General features: G+C 47.4%; 1 protein-coding gene across 1 annotated transcript; it reads right to left on the bottom strand.

Annotated features, from left to right (window-relative positions):
* Nucleotides 1-1,558: 1,558 nt before the first annotated feature.
* MGST2 (microsomal glutathione S-transferase 2) lies at nucleotides 1,559-13,825 on the bottom strand. Its single transcript, XM_070417210.1, has 5 exons — nucleotides 13,685-13,825; nucleotides 11,546-11,645; nucleotides 6,087-6,157; nucleotides 2,519-2,600; nucleotides 1,559-1,815 (listed from the first exon to the last, which is right to left on the bottom strand). Exons 1-5 carry the CDS (start codon nucleotides 13,740-13,742, stop codon nucleotides 1,686-1,688), a joined length of 441 nt encoding a protein of 146 aa, XP_070273311.1. The 5' UTR covers nucleotides 13,743-13,825; the 3' UTR covers nucleotides 1,559-1,685.
* Nucleotides 13,826-21,720: the final 7,895 nt, after the last annotated feature.

The following is a 21,720-nucleotide window of genomic DNA, read 5'->3' as shown; positions in this document are numbered from 1 at the left end:
ATGATCAAGAGGTTGCCTTGGTGACAACAGAATTAGAACAAAGGAAATAAATTCTGTCGTTCAGATGTTTAAAGATGCAAAACTCCGATATCATGGTACACCCATCTTCTTTTTCCACATGCTCTTTAACCAAACTCAGTGTGTGTTTATAATTTAAATAGTTTCAATTTAGATGCAAAAATAGAAGTTGTTTAAAAATCCTCAAATGTAAGATTTGAAGAATTGTATTTTCCCCACTTCCAAAGGAGTAATTGTGCTTTAGGGTCAAATATTTGCATTCTCTTCCTTGTCTTCAGTGTATAAGACAATTAAAATGTCACAATACAAGTCACCATAGCTGATCAGAATACTAAAAAGTGAAAGGCCCCAGGATTACAGCATTTTAGAGCATCAGCCCCATTTTACCTGTGAGAGCACTGAGGCAGAGAGCCATGAAGCCAGCAGGCTCAGAGCAGGAGCGGCGTTGCCGGCTCTGAGTTCTCCCCGCCTTACTGCTCTGCCTCTGCTGAGGTGCTCGGGAGTCTGACAGCAAATGAGGGGTGGGAGGCGGGGACAGGCTTGGAGCCAGATATCTCTGTCCCCAGACCAAAATGTTCTTGGCGTACTTTGGGTAGTTGGTACTTGTGTTAGGGGTGTAAGAAGTTGTTTTCTCCCCTCCTATTCTAGAAACACTGGCGTTTAAATATTTTTATTTCTTTTTCTATTCTTCATAACCTTTGTAACTTCCTTTGTACACACAAAAGAGAGAAGTTCTGATAAACAGCTCCTTGAATATCCACACCAGATTCAAGGCGTACAGCTTTCTCTGGAAAAATTGACAAGAGAGCTTTTTCCCTGATGAGATATTACATGCTCATAATTTCATTTTCCTGAGGTCCCTGCGGACTGCGAGGCGGACTCATTCCCATTTTACAGAATGAAGAACGTGAAGAAAGGTCATGGTAATTGTTCCAGGCAGTGGCTGCACACAGGGTCACAGCAGCCATGGCCCATGGCCCCAGGCATCGGGGGTGGGGGACGGGGGAGGGGGGGGGAAGCATCAGAACCCAGCCCGGTCCGACCGACCACGGCCCTCCCTATCCCTGCCAGGGGCAGAACGCTCACTGAGCACAGGTCCCTGGATGGTGCCTTGAAAATACTATGCCTTCCTTTTTCTTTATAAAGTCCATTTTCACAGCCAGGCTTATTTTGTGCTGTTAGTCGGCGGCTCTCTGCTCTGGCTACTCTGTGTGTTTGCCTGATTCCCCCACATGCAGCCACCTGGGTTGCTTTCCAGCCGCCAATTAAGTGAGATCAGCTGTCTTATCAGCGTCTGTCTGGAACTTTCTATCCAGGGATAAGCAGTCTCAGAGGCAGGTGATGGCCACGGTCCACAGAAAGCCTCGCAGGGTCCAGCGGCAGGCTCTCCAAGCCTCACGCGGGCGGGACTTCAGCCTGCACTTCTCTAACCAGGCCCAGCGCGCTTCCACTGATGATCCCATATACCCTCCCAGAGCAAACTTCCGTTCTTAAAGACACAGGGAATCGAGTCTCTAAGGATGTGTTTCTACAAAGCCACTTCAATAAAAACAGAACCAAGGCTTTTATTTTTGTTTTAATGGAACAAATGAAACCATATAACCTTCAGAGTGGAAATACCTACTGCAAGCATTTGAGCAGGGGGGTGGAAGGTGAGGGGTAGGGGGTTAGAAGTGCCTCAGTTTCTTGGCGATATCAATGTCCAGGTATTCATCCAGAAAGCTGTTTGCAATCCCGAGAACTGCTAGGACGGCCAACAAGGCCAGAGCCCCCAGACTCAACCGGAAACCAAGGATCCTGCAGGGCAGAGATGAGGGAGGGAGGTGTTAAAGGGCTACAGTGGTGAAGCTGGGCATCCTGGGGTCAGCTGCTCACTGTAGATACTGCCCAGAACTTCCATGTTTTGGCCACTTGAAAATTTGCATTCATCATGTAAATTAAAAGGGATGCCTAACCACACGGCTTAGTTGGCTCCTTTGAACATTCAAAGGATTGTTAAGGCTAGGCAGGATTATTTCCTTGGTAACTTTCTGAAGATAACACAAAATTTTTGCAAGGATTGAAAGTGTGATGGTCAGCCCTAGCCAATTGGCTCAGTGGATAGAGTGTAGGCCTGCAAACTAAAGGGTCCTGGGTTCAATTCCAGTCAAGGGCACATGCCCGGGTTGTGGCTCGATCCCCAATAGGGGGCGTGCAGGTGGCAGCCAATCAATGATTCTCTCTCATCATTGATGTTTCTATCTCTCTCTCCCTCTCCCTTCCTCTCTGAAATCAATAAAGATATATTAAAAGAAAGTGTGATGATCAAAGAGTGCACACTTAGTACACACTTTTATACTTGAACTTTCCTGTCTGGGTGCCTAATTGTGCATGGACTTGGGGAGATGTGGCCTCAGGCAATCACACCCATCGGTGCTGTTAATACTCTCAGGAACAGCACGCTAATTCAGACTCTGTCCACTGCTTTTTGCCCAAACATTAATTCTTGGGTTCTCCTTACCTTTTTTTAGCAGCTTCCGAATATCCCCAGAAATACTGGTGACGGGCATACATGTACACCAGACCCAGACAAGTAGCGAAACCTATAGAGAAAAAAAACAAAAACAAAGAAGATACAGTCTGAGGGCAGTCTCTCAAAGTGTGGAAGCTGAGAAAATGGTCACAAAATGTCTGACCAAAGACGTGTGTCCAAGATACATAGAGAATTCTGACGACAGTTCAGCAGTTGAAAGAAAAACAACATGACTTTTGCAATAGGGAAAATATTTGAATAAAGAATTCACAGGAAAAGATAAACAAGTGTACCAATAAGCACATGAAAATTTTTCCCACATTATTCATCATCATTCAGTATCAGCAAACTGTGATTTAAAACCACAAGAGGACACCACTGCACGTCCACGAGAATGGCTCAGACACTAAAAGACTGACAATACAAATGTTGGTGATGTAGGAATCTTCATACGTTATCGGTGGGAAAACAAAATAATACAGCCACTTGGGGAAAAGGTCTGGTAGTTTCTTTTGAAACGACACATACTTTTGACCCAGCAATTCCATTCCTATGTATTTACCCAAGAGGAATGGAAGCGCATGCCCATAAAAAGACTGGTACAGAATGTTCACTGCAGCTTTATTCGCCATAGCCAAAAACTGGAAGCAGCCCAGAAGCCTATCAACAGGAGGACAGATCCCCAAACTGTGAGACTCATGCAGTGGAATATCACTCGGCAGTGAAAAGAAACATGGTGAATCTCAAAAACATGTTGTGGAGTGAGTGAGGCCACAGTGTGTGCTTCCAATATGGAAAGTTCCAGAATGGGCAGAACTACACCAGGAAGAAAACCTTCCGAACAGTGTTTGCCGCTGAAAGCGGTTGACTGGGCAGGGCATGGGACAACGTCTGGGAGGTCGTCATGTACTCTATCTTCCTAGGGAGTTGGGTCACACAGGTGTACACACTTGTCAAAACTCATTGAACGGTGCACATAAGATTTTCTGATTTCTTTAAAAATAAGTTTTACCTAAAAGAAATATAAAGCATGGCGTGATGTCCTGCCATCCTGTCCAATGTAAAACATCAGCACCCTCCCTACATGAGGAGCCCTCTCTTTCCTGATCACCGCACGGTGGGAACTGCCAGAGCCCTCTCAGAAACACACAGAGCGTATCTGTGCGATTCTGATATGCTGGATAGAATTAAAGTCAGTATGTTATTAGGTCACAAACATTTTCTTTTTGTTGTTGTTGATTTTAGAGAGAGAGGAAGGGAGAGGGAGAGAGAGAGAAACATCAATGTGAGAAATATCAATCGGTTGCCTCCCCGACGGGCGGGGGATGGGGGGAGCAGGGATCAAACCGCAATCTGGGCATGTGCCCTGACCCGGAATTGACCTTCCAGTGCATGGGACAGATGCTCAGCCGAAGGAGCCACACCAGCCAGGCCTAGTTTCTTCTACATACCAGGCATTAGTCCAAGAATTGGGGTTAGCAGTGAGATAGATACAAGCTCCCTGCCTTTATGGAGTTTATCAGCAAAGACTGACGACAAATACATAGAATAATGAAAAGAAAATTAGACTGGAAGGTGTGGTGAAGGAGATGAGGGACGGGACAGCGGGAACTGGAGGCGGTGCCTTTGGTTTTCCATTCTGAGGAGATTGAAGGATGCCAAGCAAGGTGCCTGCGGAGGTGGAGAGACTCTGAGCAGGCTACCGTTTGAAACTCCCCACCTAATGAATGACTCCCCAAAAACCGGTGAGAACAGTTCAGGGGCAGTTAATAGGCAACTTACTTTGGATGAGAAAGAACCCAGAGAAAATTACAAGAAGAAAACACCTGAGAATGCCTTCCTGACAGGCAGTGGGCCCATCACAGCGAAATGCAAAGGCTCCAATGGCAGAGGCTGAGTCCCATGATCAAAAGGCACTTTTCTTATTAGTTGTTCATGTGGTCTCACCTGACAAGGAACCAGGCCTTCACTCGTGCCCGTAAGGGACAACAGTGTGAGTGGGAATAAAGTTAAGGAGTCTTTCTCCAAAGGACATTTTATCTGAAATTCCTCAGTCGACAGTAAAAATTACAAGAAGAAGGTGATAGGATTGCATTTGAAAGCAGCGGGATTTGGGCTTATTATTTAAGTCTTAGCCATCATGAGTCAAACTCAGATGAGGCCATCAGAGTTACCAGAAAGCAAATGGGATTGCCCTGGCCGGCATAGCTCAGTTTGGTGCCTCCTCCCATGCACCAAAAGGTTGCTGGTTTGATTCTCAGTCAGGGCACATGCCTGAGCTGTGGGCTAGATTCCCAGTAGGGGGCGAGCAGGAGGTAGCTCTCCATTGATGTTTCTCTTTCTCCCTCTCCCTTCCTCTCTCTCTAAAAATCAATTAAAATATTTTTAAAAAGAAAGCAAAACGGATGGACTTTCTCCAGCCAAGGCAGCTGGCGCTGATCTAACCTCCCGTGAGGCATAGTTTGGGTAAAGCCCTCGGCTTGCCAAGGATACCTCAGTCCAATAGAAAGTACATCATTGTAGAGTTGTTACATACAAACATCAGCTCTGCATCCCTGGGAACTCTCAAGAAAAGGGACATGGATTGTCAGGTCCAATTCCATAGACCCTGCTCTGTACTTGAAAGCTGATTTTCGCCTACACTGGTAAATGTTAAGTTGGACAAATTACTTAGCCTCTCTGTACTTCAGTTTCTTTGTATGGGAAGCAGGAATAAATTATAGAACCGAGGGCTGGGGTTCGAAACTCTGTCTATACATTAGAATCACCTAAGAGGTTTCAAACACTCGGTTGCCTGGGAAGCCCCCAGATGTGGGTGGGACTGGGCAGCAGTATTCTCCACGTGCTTCTGACCACAGTGCTAAGGCCAGCAGTCCAGGTCGGCCACCACCGTGGCTTTACCGCTCTCATCACTGCCGCCCAGGGAAGGACGCCCACAGCAGGGGCGTGAGATGACACATGAATAAACAGCGGCTCAGGTTCTGCTTCAACTGGGTCCTTCCATGGCTTGGGATTTTAGACATCAGTCTTGGTTACGGCTGTTAGTCTTTCATGCAAGAGCCCCTCAACCCCCTTCAGTAGGCCCTGGGGATACAGCAGCAAATGGGGCAAATTCCTGACCTCAGGGAGTTGACATTCTGCTGGGAAACCACAGTGAGGGACTGTGACATGGAGCTAAGATGAGGCAAGCCATCCGCCTCCCCCACTATCAACTGCAGGTCAGGACACACGCCTGCAGGGGGTCTGGGACATGATCCAAAGGAGGTCAAGAAACTAACGCAAGATCTGGAAGTCAAGACAAATGTTGTGTTGTTTTTATTCTGAAGTGCCCAACATATCATTTGTTTCAACTTTTTTTAAAAAAGTATTGAATTAAATTAGAATAGAGCAGAGTTAGACTATCTGCAGCACAGTCCTCTTTGATGAACAGAGATGTTGCTGGTTTTGTTTAAAACAATCTCCAGGATTCGTAGATGTGTGGTTGCATGTCTACCCCTCAATCGTTCCAAGAACCATAATCCTCCTTGGAACAGAGTGGAATGTGTTTTGCAATTACCTTGGTTGAAATACCATCCAGCCATCCACAGTGTAGTCATGAATAGCGGGTAAAACTCCACACCATTTTGTCTGCAGGAAAAAGGTAAAGACATGAGTTATTTTATGAGAAAACTCTACGCCAAAGTATTGAGTTTCAATCTAGAGGTAAACTGTCCAGTCTTTTCACAAAAATAATATAAGAACTTACATAAAGAGCCTAAATGACCCTTCCATGTAAAATGACTCTTTTTTAAAAATATGTGTTTACTGATTTTTAAAGAGAGAGGAAGGGAAAGGGAGAGAGAAACATCCATGTGAGAGAGAGACATTGATTGGTTGCCTCCTATACACACCAAGACTTTGGAGATCAAACCCACAGCCTGGGCATGTGCCCTGACTGGTAATTGAACCAGTGATATTTTGGTGCAATGGACAATGACGCTCAACCAACTGAGCCTCACCGGCCAGGTCGAGAGTGAGTCTTTTGAGGTGAGACTGAAACATTGTTTAAACCTCAGAGCAGGGCCAGGAATCACTCTCCTACTTACAAGTTGCCAGAAATAGAAATGAATCATGCTCTTTTCCATAAGAAAGGCCTTGAGATTGTCATGATTCTGAGCCTAAAAAGTATTCTCTATCTTATCTGAAGAACCCAGAAAATAACTCAATTCATATTAAAGATATTTCTTCCCCGAAATTCCCTCATTCCATTGCTTCCACTTAAGTGACTCGGCACATTTTTTTAAAATGGTCTTCAAATAATTTCCCTAAAACCTCCGGAGGTAAATGAATAAGCATATTTCATTCCCATTGTACAGAGGACGGACAGAGTCCACTGAGCCCAATTTAACGGGGCCTCACAGAGAGTCGAAGGGAGACCGTGTCAGCTCCAGATTCCGAAGCTCTGTCTTCATGTCAACTCAGATGGCCTCTGTTCATGGAAGGCTTGGATGGAAAAGTTGATACTATTTTAAGCAAAAGGGAACAGTTCTCTGGGAACCATAGTTAATGCATCTGCACCTATCAAAGGGAAAATGATGCATCATATTCTGCCACCTTCCAGAGATCTTGGCGAGGTTGGCTGCCTTCTTTGCTGACAATATCACAACCAGAAAGAACTTTAATGTAATTTGTAATGAGGTCTTGAGTGGATCTTGGTGGGAGAGTCATCATGTACAGGATTATCAATGATCCCACATGCTTTATTTTTTTTATTTAATTTTATTTTTTTCCATCACCATTTATCCCCTCTATGCCCTCCTTCACCCCCACTCCTCCTCCCCCTGCAATCACCACCGTGTTGTCCACATGGTTTCTTAAAGAAGCCTTAAAAGTTTGAGCACTTAAATTGAGGTGATGGGCAATTGACCCGGAAGTAGCTGGTAGTGGCTGGTGAAGCCCATAAGTGATCTTTTTAATTAGGAAAAAAAAGTGGTTTGGTTTGGTTTGGTTTGGTTTTTGCAACCCAGATGGTGACATCAGGAGCCCCCGAACCTCTCTCCTCTCGTGGTATGTACAGCTGCACACAGAGCAACTCCCTCTGAAAGTCCAGACACCAGCTGAGTGGCTCCTACACCTCGGTCAAATGAGGAAATGCCCACTCTGTATTATTTTTATAAGAAAAGGCCCAGACACACTCACACCATAAACACCACCCCCAGCACAGCGCCCTACAATCAGGAGGGAACCCTCAACTCCCAGCTTCTTTCTGAGATCCGCACACCCAGCACCCCAACCTGAGGGCCCGGTCCCCCAAACACTGAGCTCTGAAAGCCAATGGGGCTCTCACCCACACGACCCATGAGGCTTTGGGGAGGACTCCAGCAGGGCGGCGCACGGCCATGCCTTACACTGCTGGCCAGGAGGGGCTGTGCCCCTGCACACACCTGCTGGGCTCCGGGAAGTAACTGAGAAGATAGGAGGAGGAGGGCTGAGGTCCTAGTGAGCAGGGCTTGTTGGAAGCCATTCAGATTCAGGTCAGGATGGGAAGGTAACAGGCATTTGTGATCCTGGAGGCCAAAGCCTGGAGCATTGGGCCAGTTTAGCACCATATCCTGAATGACCACGTGGAAGGCCACCCAATAGGAACACCCATATAAGACTTCACGTGAGCAAGAAGGAAACGTCCATTGTGACCAACCATTGGGAATATGGGGTTGATCCATCAGCACAGTTAATACAATTGACTTGGAAAGAATATCATATGTATTATGAAACACACACAAAATAGAAACGAAAGGATGAAATTTTAAGTATAAATAGAAGTTTGAATATCCCACCCCCCTTACCAGCAGATTACTTAGTGCACCCTCTCAGGGTACACATCACTTCTGAACATCTTTGTGATTTGACAGAGAGATTTCTAATGAACAGACAACTTTGCTTATAACAATCTTGCTCATAGGAAATCTGAACCATTCGCCAAAGGAGAAAACCTGATCGGACGTAGAACATTTGTAGTGCCGTGCTCATAGAGTGATATCTTTTAAAAACTAAAAAAAAAAAAAAACTTGCCGAAACCGGTTTGGCTCAGTGGATAGAGCGTCGGCCTGCAGACTCAAGGGTCCCAGGTTCGATTCCGGTCAAGGGCATGTACCTGGGTTGCGGGCACATCCCCAGTAGGAGATGTGCAGGAGGCAGCTGATCGATGTTTCTCTCTCATCGATGTTTCTAACTCTCTATCTCTCTCCCTTCCTCTCTGTAAAATATCAATAAAATATATTTTTTAAAAAAACTTAAAGGCGCTTTCGTAGGTTTTCCTCTTTCAAGTTTCTGTTTGCTGCGTTTTCTCCCTCCTTTTGCTTCACGGCTGTTTTCCCAAGCAGCGGGCTGCTCGCACTGTTAACAGAGGCCCCAGGCCCCAGCCGCTGGCTTTCGACCCTGGGACGTCTTTTGGATTATTACTCTGACTGGGGGGTCGGAGCACCAGGCTAATACACTCAGAACAGTCTTGGGGATGAGAGGTTGCTGAGTTAATCTTTTATAGACGCGTAACTATCTAAATTGCTCCTTGTCAAGTAACCCTTGTGTGGGGACACCCGAGGGAGGTTGTGGGGGGTGGCAGGAGAACATGACTCTAACCAGCACTTGTCAGCGATGTGGCTGACAAGGAACAGGGTGAGCAGAGAGGGAGTGAGGCTTGCAGCTCATCAAACGCCAGCCGTCCCCTGACTCCCTGAAATCACCCAGCCTGTGCGACAGAGGCTTCTGGTGGTGGCACTAACTGAATGCTTGTGCCCTCCCCAAAATTCATATGTTGAAGCCCTACCATCCGTATGTTGGTGTAAGGAAGTACTTAAGGATACACAAGGGCAGAAGGGCCCTGATCCCATAGGATTGGTGTCTTATAAGGAGAAATAGCCGGGAGCTCTCTGGCACCCACCGGCCTCACTTTCCCAGCACCCAGGCACACGTGAGGACATGGAAAGCCATGAAAGGAGAACTCTCACCAGAAAATCGAATCAGCCAGAACCTTGGTCTTAGCCGAGCAGCCTCCAGAACTGGGAGAAAACAAATGTCTGTTATTTAAGCCTCGTGGTCCGTGGTGTTTGTTACAGCAGCGCAAGCTGACTAAGACCGGTGGCTTGTGGAGCGGGATGCTAGAGTTCAAACAGCTCACCATTTAGAGTCATTTTTTCCTCTTGGAGGAATCTCAAGCCCTCGTTTAGTGGGTAAGTACATTCTGTGCTCTCAGCTAGTGCCCAAGATGAGTACACGTGGAAGAAAAATGGAGACGTGCTTATGGTCTCTCTCATTTAACTTATTTGCACTTACTACAAAATTAGGTGACCCACATTCCCATCATCCTAGTAGCGCAGAATGTTTGAAAAAGTACTATCTTTCTAAATTTTCCTTTTCTCCATAGTTTTTAGATATGCATTAAGGTCACTTGTTTTAATTCCTGAATTTCAGAATTAGAATTCAAAATGACTATAAAAAACTAGTTAAATGGTAACAACAACAAAATTACAGAACTACAAGAGTAAGAAGAGGGTAATATTACAAAAAGTACTCAGACTCGTGACGATTGGGTTTACTTGGGCCTTGTGGCAGGTTAATTCTGGACCAGGAACTGAATAATTTAGCATGAAGTAAATGAGGATACTTTAACAAGAACTAAGTAAGAAGCAATTCCTCTATCTTACCCAGAAACATGAAACCCACTACATATACTTCTAGACTCCTGGCTTAGAAGTAATATGAAAAGTTTTAGTCTAAAAATAACAACCTAATTTTTGCAATGATTGGAGAAAAACAGCTAAAGAATTCGTGCTCCCTAGCCTCAACATGCAGAAGATGAAAGACACTCCGTAAATGATCCTCAAGTGTATGAAGAAGAGTGAGGTGCTCAGCTACTTCCTTCCAGTGAAGATAGAATCCGAGGAAATGTATTTAAATTGCGGCAAGATCCATTTAAAACTTGGATCTACTTTTCAGATTTAGAAAAGCCTTTAATCTAAAGGAATCGAGGTGCTCAAATTAGACTACTATATAGAAGTTTCTAAGCTGAGCAATAGCATGAAGGAATGGCCCTTGGTGAAATTATAACTGCTATTTTCACAATTGGGAAAAAATGTGTTCTGGTAAAAGGCTGGGAAACTCTAGAGATAAGTCACCTCAATCTGTGTAGGAAAGGAAGAGGAATTGAATGGGGGCTCTGGAGAGGGGCCTTGGGCTGGCAACTGGGTAAGTTAGGCTTCATAATAAGCATCTTTGCTTGGCAAACGAATATCCAAGCTGAGGCTCCCCTCAGACAGGAAACAGGTACTTCCGTGGTGCTCAGAGGGACCCTGCATGATTGCTGTGAGATGTCAAGTTCCACTTAGAGGTAGAATTCGCCATAACACCAGGCTTCCTGACTATGCTTAGAGCAAAGCAGCAGGAGAAAGAGGTAGGGAAAAGGCAGCATTTCCGTTACAGCCAAGGCCATGAGATCTCTAAGGGAGGCTGACGGGCCTCCGTGCATGGTCCAGGAGAGCCAGAGAAGAAAGTGCATTCCCCTCTCGGGAACCGGCAGAGCTCAAGCAAGCCCGCCCCTCACACCTGAACAGGTGGCCAAGTAGGCTTCGGAACGAAGTGGTTCTCCCCAGAGATCCCGCCTCGGATAAAGCTGAAATGGCTTTACTAGTCATCTGATTTGGACAGATTTATCCTGAACCTTACACTCTAAGGCAAGAACTGGGTTAGGGCTGAGGACCATCTCAGGAGAAATTCAGGGAAGGGAGTAGAGCCATCAGAGCCCAGCCTTTTTGTAAAGGCCCCTCCGAATCTGTAATAAAGGTGGGTAGAGACTGCACGCACTGGCTACCTCAAGCTTCAAAGATCATGAGAAGGGTGTTGGCCGGGAAGAGTGATTCTCTCTTCTCTGCACATCTTTCCCCACATCAGAGGGGTGTGTGTGTGTGTGTGTGTGTGTGTGTGTGTGTGTCTAGTGTGTGGCCAGCCCAGATCCCTGAACGGTGGAGAAGCATGACTTACTGTGCACGAAATATTCTCTCAAACTCAGGTGACCCAGAGACTGCTGGGGGCATAACTTTGTATTTTAATCTTGCTTTTGCTACATGCATAGCAAAATAACCTGCAAGTAAAAGGGAATCGATGTTAAAAATCTGACACAATATTATTCATTAATAAAATGCTAATTTAAACCACAATTAGATACCACTGCATACCTATTAAAATGTATAAAATTTGCCCTAGCTGGTTTGGCTTAGTGGATAGAGTGTCAATCAGAGGACTGAAGGGTCCCAGGTTTGATTCCGGTCAAGGGCATGTACCCAGGTTGCAGGCTCGATCCCCAGTAGGGGGCGTGCAGGAGGCAGCTGATCAATGATTCTCATCATTGATGTTTCTAACTCTCTCTCCCTTCCTCTCTGAAACCAATAAAATTATTTTTTAAAATATGTAAAATGTAAAAGACAGGTCATACTAGTTTACAAAGACAGACAAGTGAAGATACAAGAGTAACTGGAACTCTTACCATGGCTGGTGGGAATGTAAAAAGGCACAACCACTTAAAAAACCATTTGGAAGGTATTTATTAGTTAGGCATAGTGAGACCATGTGATTCAGCCTTTCCACTCCTGTGTGGGCATGTCCTACCCAGGGTCCTGCTTCACCCTTGCTGATGAGGACACTGAAGGACATAACATCCTGGCCAGGGCCACCTGACTGAGACGTGGCTGGACTGGACAGATTCAAGACTGTCTTCAAAACCTGAGCTGCTTCTACCACAACACATGAGTTCCTGACTCCATTAACAGCAGACTCTTGTAGGAGCTACAAATTCTGGTTCTTATGCCAACTGAACAGCCCTTCTCTCTCTCTCTCCCCCTCCCTCCCTCCCACCCATCACCCAACATTCCCTGTCCACCCCCAATCACCATTGGTGCAGTCTCCTCTCCTCTCTTCCCACCCCCACCCGTGGCACCCAGCTGCCAGACCTTCTGGCCCAGTTCACACTGTCCCCACACCCACCAGCCACAGAAGCCTCCTGTGAGGATGACACGGGCTCTGTCAGCGGGGTGCCCAGGGCCCTGCAGTGTGGGGATGAGGGTCACACGGTGGGTAGTGGCTCCATGTAGGTCTATGCGACCCAGGGGGCCAGCACGGGGTGCCTCAGACCTAAGTGCTTCGTAAATGGGTCACAAACATCCTGCTCTCCTCCACGAAAGGCTGTGACTCAAACCACACAATGGTGTAATATTTCCATAAATCCACAGAACAAACTGGCTAGGCAAGGCACTGAGGGCGTGTGCAAGCTGGACTTTATCCTCAACTGCAGTGCCTTCGAGCAGCCCACAGCCCTTCCCGGTTTGCGGGTACAAACAGTCTTGGCAGGATAAAGAAATGTGTACTTGGTTTGAAGTCATGTCCAGCAGTGCTCAGACCCTCTTCCCCATTTAGAAGGTCAGAGGCTAGGAACTGAGCACCTGTGATCCCCGTGGAGAAAAGCCCTCGTCCAACCAGGCGACTGGGATATTGAGTAATCCTAGTGGGGAGGTGCTTTAGAATTTAGAATTCAGTCCTGAATCGGAGGCTCATATCTCTGCAGGAGATTCCTTTTAACCTGATACTCAGACCTGCCATAAGCAGTGTATTTCTGAAAACACATTAATTAAAAGATCAAAGTTTAAGAAACCACAGCCAGAGTTCACAGGCAGGTACAACGCTACCTTTGGAACAGTCGTAATTAATATTTATAGTCTGCTTGCCCCGCTCCTGGTTAGCACCCTTGGGATGCTGGCGTGAACTGGGGGTCATCACCACAGAGGGGCGCTGGGCAGACTATGGTCTTCGGAGCACACAGGGGCACCAGCAAGTATGCAATCAAGAAACCAACCTCCCTCGACCACACACACACACACACACACACACACTCACACACACACACACACTCACACACATTCTCACACACACACACAAACACACACTCACACACACACACTCTCACACACATACACACTCTCACACACATACACACACACTCACACACATTCTCACACACACATACACACACACACACACTCACACACACACACTCTCACACACATACACACACACTCTCACACACATACACACACACACACACACACACACAAACTGCTGGACTCTTACTTTGCTGACAGGCAGAGAGGACAGAGACAGCAGCCAGCAAAACTGAGTTCCCGGCCATCTTTCACCAAGAAGGTTCTGCTTCTGGGAACTGTTTGTAGAAATGAGGGGAAGAGAACAGGGCACGTTCATGACCTTCCTTATAAGGTAAACAAAGCCGGGAGAGAGAGAGAAAAAAAAAAAAAAGATGATTGCAGGCGGAGTGACCTTTGCTCTGGAACAGGAACAGGAAAGCGGCTGGTCTAGCTGCCAGTCTCGGTCTTCATCTGCCCAGCTGCTTCCTGAACTTGATTTACTGGCTCTCTCGTGCCAGCCAGTGGGCTGCAGGATTCCCCGCGGCAGCGGCACCTGCAGCTAAACCGTCTTCTCAGCCAATTCCCAAACAATTTCCCCCTCTCCCAACACCGGGGCCCCTCTGGTCCACTCCCCAGCTGCAAGGCCTGCTGAGACCGTCCTCATCTCCTGTGAGAAAGTAAAAGGAAGCACTTATTCAATCCCACTGAGAGTTAAATGCTAATCTAATTTAAACAGAATCTAACTTTATTCCCCAGTAAATTACAGGCCCAGAATTGGAACCCAAGCCCAGCAGCTCCCACCTGGGCCCTGTCCCCTGTCCCATGCTGCCTCCCACGGTCACCTTGACACTCCCACGATCATGGTGACAATGTGTGTGTTTTTTAAAGTATAATTGACATATAACATTGCGTTTGTTTCAGATGTACAACATAATGGTTTGATATTTGTATATATCGTGAAATGATCACCCCAATAAGTTTAGTTAACATTCATTCCTCACATAGTTATAAATTTTTTCTTGTGATTTAACTTTCGTCACCTTGCTGTACATACATCCCCATGACTTATTTGTTTTATAACTGGAAGTTTGTTTCACGGATTAAAAAACAAACAAGCTCGGATATATGTTCGGAGAAGGAAGAGGGCCCGAGAGGAAAGAAGTGGAGCGATACTTTAATCGACCTCTGGTAGTAACACGGTGACATGCTGGCCGAGGGCCTCTGCACCGCAGAGCCACGCCCCGCCCCTCTGCACCCACGTAGGGTGAAGCACGCAGCCGGGTCCTTCACGGAGCCCATTCATCATAGTCCCCCCTCTGTCCATGCAATCGTTTTGCTCTGGAAAAATGCAGCTGCCTCAGAATAAAGTCGGGGGCCCTTCTTTGTCTCAGATCACTCACACTCGAGGCGTCCCCAGTGCCCACAGGGCGGCCAGCACGCCTCAGCCTCAGCCTCACACAGGTCTGGCCCGAGCTCCCAGTCCAGACAGTTAAGGTAACACCACCGTGGCAGGATTTATGGCCTCCGTTTGTTCAGAGGGGCTAATTCGGGCTGAAGGGAAGTTCAAATGAAATAGGGCTGTTAGGAGGGTTGAATTAATTAACATTTGTAAAGCACTTAAAATAGCACATGGCAACTAAAAGTGCGTGCTGAGTGTTTGTTAAATAAGCACATAAAATACCTAGAAAAGTATTGAGCATATTGGGTACAGAATGTTAAAAGATATTTGTTAAAAGGTAAAAAACCATGCGCCACCCCATCTACCAGATAGGAAGGAGCTCCAAGGAGCTGTACAGAATGAAAGACTTGGGCAGAAGGGCTGGGAACAAGGAAGTTATACTTGGCAGAAGCGACTAGTGATGCAAAGTCACTTTCCTTTAGGGGATGGCAGGGGTTCATCGGGCCAGTTAGCTAACCAGTGCTGATCAGGCGATTCCTGATTGGCTGGTGCAGGATTCCATTTCTGGGTGAGCTGAAGCTGTAATCAAGTCCGGTTTGGTGACATGGTGCTTAGAATAAGTGCCTCCACTTGGTGCCTGCTGTCTTGTTTTTAGCACTGAGGAACAAGGAATGCAAAAATTAACTTGCAAATACCTGCAAACCAGATCTTCTCACAATGCCCTGCTGGTCTCTGCAGGTTCCCCCTGGTCTTACTTGTTCTTGAAGCCAAAGAAGACCAACACGACGCAAGGAGATGAATCCTAGAAGTCCAGGACAGTATTGAAACTTCCCTGTGTGTTTGATTGAATGGTTTTGGCCTTCAGTACACAGCAGAGATTCTAAACTGCACACCGGCTTCCCTGAACCCACACCACCATCTCCTAAAATAACTTCCCAAAGGACAGGCCCTGAGGGGGAGGTCTGGGCTGGGCCTGCGGGCAGGCAGAGGTTTTCCGATATGAGGACTGCTCCGAGAACACAGGAAAGGCAGAACAAAGAGGTGAGCAGGGAAATGGGACCCCTGTCAGATGGCCAAAGCCTTGGGGAGTTTATAGCTCCTGTTTTGAGAAACCTGGGCACATCCATACTAGAGAATAATCTTTAAAAAACAAAACAGAGAACTCCAGAGTGACCTTCTTTGTCTCCCCAGTGAATGACCTTCTTTCCTTCCACTTTCCAGACACATCCTGAGATTCCCGGCTGACTTCTCCCCACCGATGCCAGCCAGTCTGCAAACCCAGGTCCTAAGACAGTGATGGCGAACCTATGACACGCGTGTCAGAGGTGACACGCGAACTCATTTTTTTTGGTTGATTTTTCTTTGTTAAATGGCATCTAAATATATAAAATAAATATCAAAAATATAAGTCTTTGTTTTACTATGGTTGCAAATATCAAAAAATTTCTATATGTGACACGGCACCAGAGTTAAGTTAGGGTTTTTCAAAATGCTGACACGCCGAGCTCAAAAGGTTCGCCATCACTGACCTAAGAGGTAGTTGACATGATGGGGGAGTGCCTCAAGTGTTTGGAAGTTTTAATAGAGCTTGAGAGTGCAGCTAGGTTCTGCCACTTGGAAGGTGTACAACAATGGAGCAATACTAAGCCTGCGTCTGGGCTGACCCACCAAACAACAGTCATTGCAACACAGCACACGGCCTGTTATAAGGTGACTCATGAAAACCCCGAACGGGTGGACCATAGGCCAGTCAGTTCCTGCAGAAAAAGAAACATAACAAAACACAAGGAAAAACCCCACCAGCCCCAAACAGGAAAAACCAGATATCACATCAGGAGGCAGGAAGGCCTAGGACTGTTCTGCTACCCTGGCAACAGGATAAAGAATTTCAAATACTGGCCTGGCCAGCATGGCTCAGTGGTTGAGCATTGACCCATGAACCAGGAGATCACAGTTCAATTCCTGGTCAGGGCACATGCCCAGGTTGCAGGCTTGGTCACCAGTAGGGGGCGTGCAGGAGGCAGTCGATGGAAGATTCTCTGTCATTATTGATGTTTCTGTCTCTCTTTCCCTCTCCTTTCCTGTCTCTAAAATCAATAAAAACATATTTTAAAAAAATAATTTCAAATATTGGATATTTGGTTTGCTCTTCTTTTCCTTTATTTTTTTTCTCTTTTTAATCAATCTTTTTTATTTGTTTTTATAAAGTCTTCACTTTTTTTGAATCTTTAAATTTTTTAAAATTACAGTTTACATTCAATATTAGTTTGAATTTGTTTCATCCTTCTTCCTTTTTGTTTATCCTTCCTGCTTTCTTTTTATTGTGTTCTGTTCTCGCATTTGCTTCTGGGACTTGGTCAGCAGAGCATCCTCAGAATCTCAGTCTCTGGCAGGTCCCAGGCCAACCCACCGGGAGGGAATTCCAGGCAACACAGCTTCCGCCGACCTCTGAACCCACTTCCCATTCACGTTCAGAGAACCCACCAGCTCATCTCATTCCAACCCTAATTTGCAATTGGAAAGTTCTGGACAGCCACACAATTCAGAGCGGAGAGCTGTGGCTTAATTGTGTCCTATCAAGAGAAGTTATATCTTGTCACACCACTAGGGGGTGTAAGTCGCAGGGTTACCAGAACTCGGGATTCCACACATGGGGAGGCAGCTGGAGCATCAGAACCAGCAGGTGGGGCCTCCCGGTCTCAGCTTCCTCCTCCAGCTCTCCAGAGGCCCGAGATCAGAGCTGCAACAAGTCAGTTCACAAAAGCTGTTTGCCAAAACCACTCCTCCTTGGTGCCCTAAAACACACCAGGTTTTCAGAAGGCCACATAATGACCCCTTCCAGCAAGAGCTCTGAGATGCGCCGGAGCTTCAAGCCTTGGTGCTTAAATGTAGAAATCCCAGGGTTTAGTCCTTAGTCCTGTCTCACTCAGAACTCCACACAAGCCAAACACAGACCCTGCCCAGAAAGGGCCGTGGGCAGCTGAGCCCAGCTGTGCAGTATCAATAAAGCAGTTCTTTGAAGTCTGCAAAAAAAAAGGAAAGGAAGGGTCCAAAACAGGACACTGCAGAGGAGGCGTCCCTGTGGAGACCACAGGAGGCAGTCTGTCAGGGGTGAGAGGTGAGACCAGCCGAAGGAAGTCCCACTGAGTGGACGCAAAGCCAAAGGGTGAATTCCATTTTTTGATACATATTTTGAAGAATCAAAAGTCCTATCTCAGACTTTGGTTTGATCTTTCAGTGCATGCCTGGCTTCTAGAGCGGTTTGGTAAAATTAAAGCGCAGTCTGCAGATTACTTTGCCTAAATTCTTTGCAGAGGAGCAGGTCACAGAGCGGGGCCGAGTCTGCAGAGGCGCCTGGGCCAGGCAGGCTGTTTGGTTGGGAAAACATCAGAAAAGAGGGCTGGCTCCACAGGGGCAGAGAAAAACCTACAGCAAGCAAAGGAAGGCGTCTAGAGATATTCCCAAAAATATGCCTAAGTAGTATTCGCCCACTCATTCATTCATGCATTACCCAGTGCACTGAGAATGTCCCACAGGCCCAGGGCTGAGCGAGACAGACAGCAGCCCTGATCTGGTGGCGTTTTCAGAGCGTGAGCACAAGCATGAACAAGGCTGCAACAAGCTAGTCAATTCAGCACCACTGTGTTGAGTGCTGTACGTGGCAAGTCCCAATGCCCCCGGAGTGTGCACCAGGGCACTAACCTGGTCTGGAGGCCACAGAAATGCAGTTTCGGCTGAGGACTAGTAATGCAGTGACAGCTAGGTGAATGGCTGAGGACTAGTAGTAATACAGTGACAGCTAGATGAATGGCTGAGGACTAGTAATACAGTGACAGCTAGGTGAATGGCTGAGGACTAGTAGTAATACAGTGACAGCTAGGTGAATGGCTGAGGACTAGTAGTAATACAGTGACAGCTAGGTGAATGGCTGAGGACTAGTAATACAGTGACAGCTAGGTGAATGGCTGAGGACTAGTAGTAATACAGTGACAGCTAGGTGAATGGCTGAGGACTAGTAGTAATACAGTGACAACTAGGTGAATGGCTGCAGGTGTGTGCGTTGGGCTGGACAAGTTGGCGAAAAGGGCATGTTCCGGGCTGAGGAACAGCAGTAAAAACACCGGAAAAGGGAAAGGCCACGGTCAAAGAATTCTGCTGAGCCAGGGCCCGCCCACACAGGGCCTGGTAAGTGTGCTCACTTTAGTCCAGAGGTGCTCGACCAAGATGATTTTGTCCCCTCCCTCGTCCCAGCTCCCAGCCCCCGGGGCCTTTGGCAATGTCTGGAGACATTTTCCTTGTGCAGTCGGGGAATGGAGAGCTACGGGCGTCCAGGTCGGGATGCTGCTACGTCTCCTGCACTGAACGGACGGCCCCCACAACAAAGAACCATCCCACTCAAATGTGCTGAAGGCCCGGGCCCTGCTGTATAAAGAGGATGAGGAGCCACTACAGGGCTTTAAGCGGAGAGATGGTGTCGTGCGATTTGTTTCCAAATCTCAGTGTGGACTGAGGGGAGCCACCAGTGTAGACATAAATGGGTCTGTCTGGAGCCTATTGTGCAGGATGAGGTGGTGGCCGGTCTCGGGGGAGGTCAGCGGGCAGGGAGGAGTGAATGGACAAGAATGATATCTGAAAGAACGAACCAGCCTGATGCGGTGACAGCTTGGTTGTGGAGGTAGCTCAGCCCACGCTGTCTGAAGCAGCAGAGCCCGAGGCAAGGGAGGCCTAACGCGGATGCTTTACTAGTGTTTGGACGGTGTGATCCCAAGGCAGCAAGAAAGGGGGCGTTTCCTCGCGCAGCGGTGCTTTAGATGAGCTGCGGTGACACACAGCTGCCGCTCAGGGTGGGCTGCTGGAGAAGGCGCCCCTCAGACCAGCCCTCTGGAGGGAGGGAAGGAGAATTTACCTTCTGTCACCCATCTCTCACTGATCAGTTTCCCCCCAGGACAGTTTGTAAGCATATTTCCAAAGTATTTGACATTTCTCCCATCATGAGTTGGGACCACAGCCTTTCCTGTGGCTCTAGACTGTGAATACCTCCCTCGTAACCAGGAGAACTCAGTAGAGGTGGTGCTGTGTGACTTCTGAGGGTCGGTCGTTAAAGGCCAAGGAGCTCCTGCTTCGCTCACAGGAGCACTGTGCTTGGAGCCCTGGGCTGCCATGCAAGAAGCCCACTATCCTGAGGCCACCGTGCGGGGCTGGTCCGCGCCCACAGCCAGCAGGAACCGCTGCACCTGCGAGTGAAGGTCTTTTCGGATGAGTCTAGTGCACAGTCACTTCCAGCCGTTGAGTCTCCCAGCTTTGGCCTCAGACACAAGCCAGTCCTACTGTGTCCTACTGACCCACCTAATCGGTGAACCTGATTCAACGGTTGGTCTACACCCCATTTGGGGTAATTTGTCACCCCTGAGTAGTTACTGGAACAACCTCGAGTTACAAGTTAACAACTCAGTCGTCCAGGTTGCATCCCTTGGCCTCTCTGACATCACTCCCCATGCCCTGCAGTGTGGCACTTCAGACAGGAGCCGGGACACGGATGGCTGACAGGCCTCACGTGGCAGATGAGATGCCCCACAGGGCGCCAGTCGGCCACCATGGAGCCAATGCGGAGCATGCGGATGGAGATGGATTCAGTAGAGAACTGAGGTCAAGAGCGTTGGGGATGGTGCACCGGATGTGCCTGATGGATGAGAAGGAAGCAGGAGCTAAGGGTTCCATGTTTTTGGTTTCTGACTTGAGCAACCAGCTAGGTTAATGATGGTGCCATTTACTGATATAGGAATTAGATCAAAGGAGGGGTTCAGTTTGAAATTCCCATGAGTCCATTGGGTATGGCAGGAAGAGGGAGCCCAGGTCACCAAAGATGGTCAAGGTCATTGATCTTAAGACTGCAGGGCCCCAAGAGGGCTTAGGGTCCACCCCTGATCCTTCTTTCCTGTGTGATTAATATTTTCTAGGTCTTGGGTTGGGACTCCTGCCCCACTGAATAATGTATTTCAAGATTAGTGTTAGAGAAGACAGAGGTAGCCCCCAGGAAAGTGCCCGGCACCTGCAAGAGCTGCCATATACAGGCACATGCCCTGAGCCCCAGATTTTTTTAATGTGAGGGAAAGATATTTCTGTTACTTTCAAATACGTTGGAATCCTTCCTCCACAGGCAACTCTCCTGTCTCCTTCCTTTCACCTTTAAAGCAAATTGCAAAGGTTCTCTGTGTGCATAATGGTGATCTGTTTCTGCATCATTTAGATAATGGGTGTCTTTGACTCGTGTTCTTGTCAGTGTTGCTGTAGTCCATAGACTCAGTACTCGCAGGCTTGGAGGAGATCTCAAAAGGTGAGCACACCACCTCCTGTCCCTCATCCGTAGGTAGGCAGGGTCCTCTTCGGAAACAAGTCAAGGTCAGACCTGGGGACACTAGCGTTGATACCTGTGAGAGCAGGGCCTGGTGGCCTCACTCCCTCCTGTTCTCAGTTCTTCCAGATGCCTCTCCCCTGACCCCACCACTAATAAAATAAATTAACTGTACAGGCTTTTAATTGTTTACAAAATCATCTAAGTGTGTGTGTGGGGGGGGGGGGGGCGGGTATTCAAGAAAAAATGAAGAAGGGAGAAAGGGATGAAGTGTTTACTGAAGTACAACATTCCAAGAACTGTGATGTTCTGGGGTTTTATCTCAATGAATCCTCACAAAATCCTGTTGGCATTAGTGACGCTTATTTTTTACCTGAAGAAGCTGAGACACAGAGAGATGAGCTTGCTCAAGAGTATGCAGCTCATGAGATGCAGAGCCAGGGTCCACGTCTGGTTCCAAGGCGGCGCTCTTTGCACTCTCGCTTTCCTCCCA

The sequence above is a fragment of the Myotis yumanensis genome, unplaced genomic scaffold (genome assembly GCF_028538775.1).
Source record: "Myotis yumanensis isolate MYYU_CA2020_CCGP unplaced genomic scaffold, mMyoYum1.0.hap1 SCAF_5, whole genome shotgun sequence".
Taxonomy (NCBI): Eukaryota; Metazoa; Chordata; class Mammalia; order Chiroptera; family Vespertilionidae; genus Myotis; species Myotis yumanensis.
The sequence above is the reverse complement of the archived record's forward strand: the minus strand, read 5'-3'. Positions and strand labels throughout refer to the sequence as shown.

Excerpts from the sequence above, each read along its gene's own strand:
- MGST2 (XM_070417210.1), bottom strand. The coding sequence starts at position 13,742 with ATGGCCGGGAACTCAGTTTTGCTGGCTGCTGTCTCTGTCCTCTCTGCC. Across the intron at positions 11,646-13,684 it reads CCTCTCTGCCTGTCAGCAAA|GTTATTTTGCTATGCATGTA; the intron begins GTAAGAGTCCAG and ends TTTTACTTGCAG. Across the intron at positions 6,158-11,545 it reads GAGAGAATATTTCGTGCACA|ACAAAATGGTGTGGAGTTTT; the intron begins GTAAGTCATGCT and ends TTTTTCCTGCAG.